Here is a 6792-nt window from a genome sequence, read left to right as displayed (position 1 = left end):
ATTTCCTGGTGTCTCTGAGTGTGTGTGTGTGTGTGTGTGTGTGTGCGTGAGTGCATACATGTGGTCATTTTAACAATCTTTACAAAGCAGTCTTGTCTTTTTTTGTCCAGCTGTTACAAAGCTGAAAAGTTGTTTAAGCTTTTTTGTTAGAAATAAACTCTGTAAGTGAATGGCGGTCAGTTTGACATGTTTATTTACACATTGCTATTCATCATTATCCCCCTTCCCACCTTTACAGAAATTCACCAGTGAGTAGTTTCTATTTTAGTGTTTCTGCGTCACCAGGAAATGTCACACAAACAAACATCATAAACTAGTGCCACCAATAAATTGAAGTATTATTTCTGAAAGGTAACATCGGGGACTGGATGTGTGCCTAGCGTTAACACTTCTGTTTCTTTCACTTGCTGCAGTGCTATACCTTGAAGGTTCTGTGCTGGTGTTTGAGAACATTTTTAAACTCATTGCTTTCTACTGTGTTAGCCGGTAAGATAAAAAACAAATCACAACCCTCGCTGCATATGTATTTTGCTTGATTTAATTTTTTCACAATACACTCACACTTTTTTTGTTTTGTTTTTTTACTCAGCGACATCCTTCCTTTTCCCCTGAAGTTACCTCAGGTTATTCAAAAGGTAGCTAAATATGAGGACATGGAGGTGATCTCTTCTCTAGGATCAGGTAAGACAGATCAATAGATTCATTTTAGTTTGGATTAAGTTGCACTCATGTCTGTAGACGTACACTTTCTGAACTGTTTTCAGGATAAATCTATGGTAAATATAGTAAAATGTGTTAAACAGATCTCTTATTCAGTAGCAACCCTGACTTACATGCTGCCCTAGGTGAGAGGGGTGGGCAGAACAGATAGCGGGTACAATACCATGAAAATGCTGCAGTTGACTGAACGTTTCATTATGTGCATGTATAAGTGTTCCATACCACCCCAGTGACTATTTAAAACGAATGTGCAAGGGACAGAGCATGTGTATGTGTTCCAATTTTGGTGGACTCTGCTGAACTCGGTGTTCACCTTCTTGTGTAGGCCTGCTCAAACTATTGTAAAATTGTTCCATTAGCACTGAACTATGATTAGTCTAATTAATACCAAGAACAAAAAAAAATCATTTCAGATCATGTGATCTCAATATGTCACCTCCTACTCAAAACAACCTACTTGATGTAAAATAAAAAAAAGCTTCTATTAGGTTACTAAGATGACTCATTCTCATTTGAGATGGTTTTTCAAACCACTATTGAGACCTTTTCATGTAAAACGTCTTTCAATGAGGAAAAAAATAGTTCCCATATTAGTGTTATATCTTAATATTACAAAATTTCTATGATATTCCATAGGAAGTGCTGAACAAAGGTAATGGTACCAAGGGAAATGCTGTAACTAAAGCTAAGTGATACATTCTGAAGACATTTCCAGGCAATCTGAATGATGAAATAATGCTGACATATTTCATAGCTTAATTTAGCAATGTGCTAACGTGAACACATTTCTCATGCCAACACAGAGTTCTGGAACTCAGCTCTGAATAGTCATGAGGAAGTGGAAAACGTTGCTGGTAGTTGTGGTGCTCCGGATAAGCAGGGGCAAAGCAGCTCCTGTGAAATCCAGATTTCCATCGGCAGTGACCGGCTTTGGTATGTCAACCCAATTTTCATTGAGGAATGCAGCAACAGCTTGCCGCCCACCTCTTCTGCCCCTGTTTTGAGGACCCAGAGTCTCAACACACCAATCCAGGCTCCGCCCAAATACAAAAGGCCGCCACCCCTACGTCCTCGTCCTCCCAGTGCACCTGATTGTTCTCAAAACTATGCATTAGCCAAGCCATCAAAAGGGGAGTTCAAGGCAGTTCTCAGTTCTCCTCCCCCTTCAGTCCAGAAAAGGGAAGGAAGTGACTGTGAGCGTGAGCGTGCAGACAGAGAGAGACAGGGAACTCCTGCCCCAAGCACTGAACGTGAAAAGCCAGCTGTCTTACAACTAGCTCAGGGCAAAGAAGGAAAACAACTTTCTAATACGTCTTCACATCGAGTTCCTCCAATACCAATCCGACGGAGGCTTTCTGAAAAGCAAGCTTCAGAGGAACCAACGCAGCAGGAAGTCCACACCAGCACCTCCACAGAAGCAAAGGACAATATTCCGCAAGTCCCGGTAGCATCCCTCATGTGTCTAGATGACAGAATGGAAGAAAGGGACAAGCCTATGGACCCAGAGACTCAGCAACTTCAGGAAGTACCAGTGGAAGAGTCTAAGGTAACAAATGGAGTTCCAGTGGTGACTCTAGAGGTAGCACCTCAATCGAAGAGGCCTAATGCTCCAGTGGCACCTCCCAGGAAGAAAAGATTCTCTCAGAATCTGACCGGACAAGTCTCCCAAAGCTTTGTAAACTCACTCACGCCAATTCCTCAAGAGTCCACATCCACTTTTCCTTTAAACTCAAGCAGCCCCAGTCCCATCCGCCACTCGCTCTGCATCGATGCCGGTCATCCCAAAGTCTTGGATGTTTCTCTATACTCTCCTGATGGTGGAGCTCCACCAGACCATGACTCTTACTCAACCAGCAGCACAGAGGAGGAGGTGGATACCAATGCGGCAACAGTTACTGTCATCAAGAGGACCCCAACAATTATGTTAGACCGCGCCAAACAACGACTGTCAATGGTGTCTATGGCAAACCTCTCGAATGTCCTCACAGGTTTCATGAACGCAGACCGTAAGTTGCAGAAGCGCATTGTTGAACTGTCTCGGGATGGAAACACATACTTTGGGAACCTTGTTAAAGATTATCGAGCTTTCACTTTGGACACCATGCGGAAACACACCTCCAGCACAGAGATGCTCCAAGAAATCAGGCAGATGATAACCCAACTGAAAAGCTATCTGATCCAGAGTGCAGAGCTACAAAATCTTCAGGAAGCCGCTGGATACTCTGAGGAGAAACTGGGTAATTAACCTCTGCATTATATTTACTGTCAAAACGGCTTTTTTCAGTATCTAAACAATTTGTGAAAATGTTCAGATGTTCAGCTTCTGATGAGAGTATGTTTCCAAGCAAATTTAATTTAAGCAAAAATTAAGATTATCCCCAAAACAATGTGTGAATAAAGCACCATTTCCATTCCATGTGTTCTAGAGAACAAAACCATAGATTCTGGGAAAACATATAATAATAATAATAATAATATATAATAATAATGGAAGTTGTAGCCAGCGGGGAAGCCACTGTGCCTCTTTTATTAAATATACTAAATTATTTGCCATATAAAGTGAAGCCAAAATGCTTCAATGAAATTCCTGTTTTGCTAGATATTGCCATAAGCTGTCTTATATCTGGGATCAACAGTGTGTCAGGGCGGAAATATGACATAATCATAACCAATTATTCAAAATAGCATGTTTTACCAAATAAAAACACAAACAAGCATATACATTTTTAATGTGCATTTTAGAAGTTTTATTTACATCTTAGTGTATCCAATACAGATTTTTTTATCCTAATATTTGCATAAAAATGTGAGAACAGAGCTCATCTAGTGTCTGTTTTGTATTGTTGATGTAATTACTTTGCAGTGCTAGAGTTATCCAAGCAAAGCACCATTCAAACAGAAGATTGTTGCCATCATCTTACATATTAAGCTTCAATAGACCATCTGTAAAGACTGTGCTTCTCTCTGTTTTGCTGCTCAGTTCCTACAAAAAACCTAATGAAGTAACAAGACCACACTAGACCAAGATAACCTTTTATTTTCTATTCAATGCTCAGAGAGAAAGACCGGGATCTTCTAGCATTTCTAACTTCCATAGTGTTTGTGGTGCATTATGAAGAAAGTTTCATATTTTCCCCTGAGGAAAATGAACACTCTCGCATACACTGAGACAAGATATGTTTGCTACTTTTCCTTCTCTGTAGCACCAGAGTATTAAAAATGTATTAATGTGTTAGTAAGACTTTCACAGTGATATAGGCATATCATATTTGAAGCCATATCCTCATGGATTACTATGATTTAACGTTAGATACAGATAAATAATGTATAAAGAATTAATATATGTCTTGGAGACTGTATGGAATTTATCTTATGTTTATGCATTAATTACACATAAAAAAAAATTTCAGTTGCTTATGGTGTATCTGATAACTGTTTTCCCCCTCTTCAGAGATGATTATTGAAGCAGCCTTATGCAAAAGTGTCCTGAAACCCTTACGAGAGTCTGTGTATAACGGACTGAGGGATATCCACTCCCGTGCAGGAAATTTGAAGAAACTAAAAGAAAACCAGCAAGTGGTTCAGGGGACGACCACCACAGACCTGGGGGTCACCACCAGTGTTCCTGAAATGGCCGTTATGGAGAAAATTCAAACAAAGCTGGGGAACCTGCACCAAGAATATTCACCTCAGAAGAAGATCGACCTGCTCCTCAAGACCTGCAAAATCATCTATGAATCTATGTCTGTAGGCTGTCCAGGTGGGTTTCTTTTGGAATATTGTGAATTAAAGACCCTGATGAATGTACGGTTGATCCTATACTTATGATGCATATATAGGTAATTAGGTGTCTATATAGGTAAATTTAGCAACTTTTGGAAAGTTATATCTGTAGTTAAATAATATATCTAGTTATAGCTATACATCCAATGCTTTTGGGAACTGTAGCTCAGATCATTACTCATCAGTTCCAGAGAATATGGAGGATAGAGCACAACCTCTGAATAGAGAGGGACAGAAAACACATAACCGATGTTTCTCTACACAGCCCAAACTCCGCCTTTTCCTCCTCACCCCAAAATTAGTCCCGATTTCATCAAAGCAGTCATTAGCGCCTCCAAATAAGGAAGTGCTACAGCTGCAAAAGACAGTGTTTGTGCAGAGAGCTGTTTACAGAACTGGACATGAGTAGTATTTCTCATAATATTCACTTTTAAAGCTCTTGTCTATATTATTCTGCATGCAGAACAACAAAGTAATACCATCACTGACCTGTTCTGAAAGGCTTTTTTTTTTTTAGTTCTGCAAACCGAGCACTTCACTCACTATGAAGTGATAGTTACAATTTGTCAGGCTTTTGGTATTATCAGCAGTAAATTTGAACTAAACTTCAAAAAGTGATCACTTTTTTTGTGTGTGAAATTGCAGGAGATTCACATTCATATGTTTAAAGCTTTAATTGACACTGACCAGCATATCTATTTTAGTTAAAATCATGCAATTCCTGTTGCTTTCTTCAAAGTCATGACACATTGTTTCAGTCACAATAAGTTAAAGAATTTGTAGAAATACTTGTTGTGGATAGTTTTTGTCATATAATACCGTTTTTGTCATACAATTCTCTAAAATTACATGTGCAATTCACAATTCATTGGATCTGAGAGAGCATCTAATATTTAAACATTACTATGAAACTGTTTGAAATTTAGAATGGGGATTTTTGTTGTTGTTGTTGTTGGACCTGCAGGACTTTGTTTTCAGAACATTTTTCTCATTTATACAGTACATTCTCTGTCATTTTGTCATTATGTGATTCAGGCACAGTTTTCTAGGCTTAAGATGAAAGTGAAAAGTATGTGTTATTACAGTGGTTTTCACCTGGCTTCAGGATCAAGATTTTACACTGGACATCAAGTGCTGGCCCAATAAGACTGAAAATAAAAATCCTAAAACCTAAATAATATTCAACAACTGAATTTATTAATAGTATCATGAATTGTTTAGGCCTACTATTATGCAAAATTATTGTTACATAAAAAAAATACATTTTGCAAATACATACATTTTAAATTGAATTTTTTGTTTGAATAATTTAATTTGAATGGTTTTCAATGGTTAATAATTCACAGCACAAAACACAGTGGGCCTCATTTATCAATCTAAGGTAGAAATGAGTGCAGATCCGTGCGCACAAATCAACTTACGACAGACTTCTCGTGTGATTCATGAAACATTCGTATGCCGCCAATCTCATCGTACGAATGATCGCACATTGATAAATATGGCGGCTGAAAACAATCGTCATTTGAATATCACGGGTCGAGGGCTAACCGGTGAACAATGCCAGAGAACTTGGGCGTGGTAGGGCCAAGGGCTTTCTGCCATATCCGTTTACGCAGCGCATGCCTCTAGAGAGTCTTTGCTTCGTAACCGGAAGCCCTTTGGTGCGGTTACCGAAGCTGACAAAGAGTTGTTCTGATTGCCTATAGGGAGCGGAGCGCTCAATATAAATTCTTAACGCTCTGACGGGGCAGAGCAGAGATAGCTCTCTGTCCTCTTCAGTTGGAGGAAGCGCGGAGAGCGTAATGACCTGTGCTCTGAACGGAGTGGAGAGCACTTTAGGTACGTAACCGTGCCTCGGTTTAAGGATGACTTTAGAGTCATTAGGCCCGAATTCCAGGCAGGCAGGGCTAATAGAGAGCGCCTGCAGGTCCCCTATTCGCTTTACTGATGCCAGTGCTAGAAGCAGAGCAGTCTTCAGCGATAGCGACCTAATGTTGGCAGACTGTAGCGGCTCGAAAGCGGGGCCCTTCAGGGCCCTCAGCACATTGGGCAGGTCCCATGAGGGGACGGTAGGGGGACGAGGCGGATTCAGCCTCCTGGCACCCCTTAGGAAGCGGATGACCGCGCTGTTTCTGCCCACTGATTGGCCCGCAATAGGGGCATGAGAGGCCGCTATAGCCACCACATAGACTTTGAGCGTGGATGGGGAACGTCCCTTATCCAGCAGCTCTTGTAGAAAAGACAGCACCTCTGCTAATTCGGAAGTGAGAGGGTCTTTGCCGCGGTTTA

At 40.4% G+C, this 6792-nt stretch overlaps 1 protein-coding gene across 1 annotated transcript in view; it reads left to right on the top strand.

Moving 5' to 3' along the window:
* Positions 1–6792, top strand: part of LOC107752766 (ras and Rab interactor 3-like) — a 19736-nt gene that overhangs the window by 3931 nt on the left and 9013 nt on the right. The window contains exons 4-7 of the mRNA XM_016568818.1: positions 414–486; positions 590–681; positions 1524–2957; positions 4172–4480. Of these exons, the coding sequence (XP_016424304.1) occupies positions 414–486; positions 590–681; positions 1524–2957; positions 4172–4480 (1908 nt within the window). The remainder of the gene's footprint in view (positions 1–413; positions 487–589; positions 682–1523; positions 2958–4171; positions 4481–6792) is intronic.

The sequence above is a fragment of the Sinocyclocheilus rhinocerous genome, unplaced genomic scaffold (assembly GCF_001515625.1).
Source record: "Sinocyclocheilus rhinocerous isolate Xijiao unplaced genomic scaffold, SAMN03320098_v1.1 scaffold61, whole genome shotgun sequence".
Taxonomy (NCBI): domain Eukaryota; kingdom Metazoa; phylum Chordata; class Actinopteri; order Cypriniformes; family Cyprinidae; genus Sinocyclocheilus; species Sinocyclocheilus rhinocerous.
This window is presented reverse-complemented; position numbering and strand designations above follow the sequence as displayed.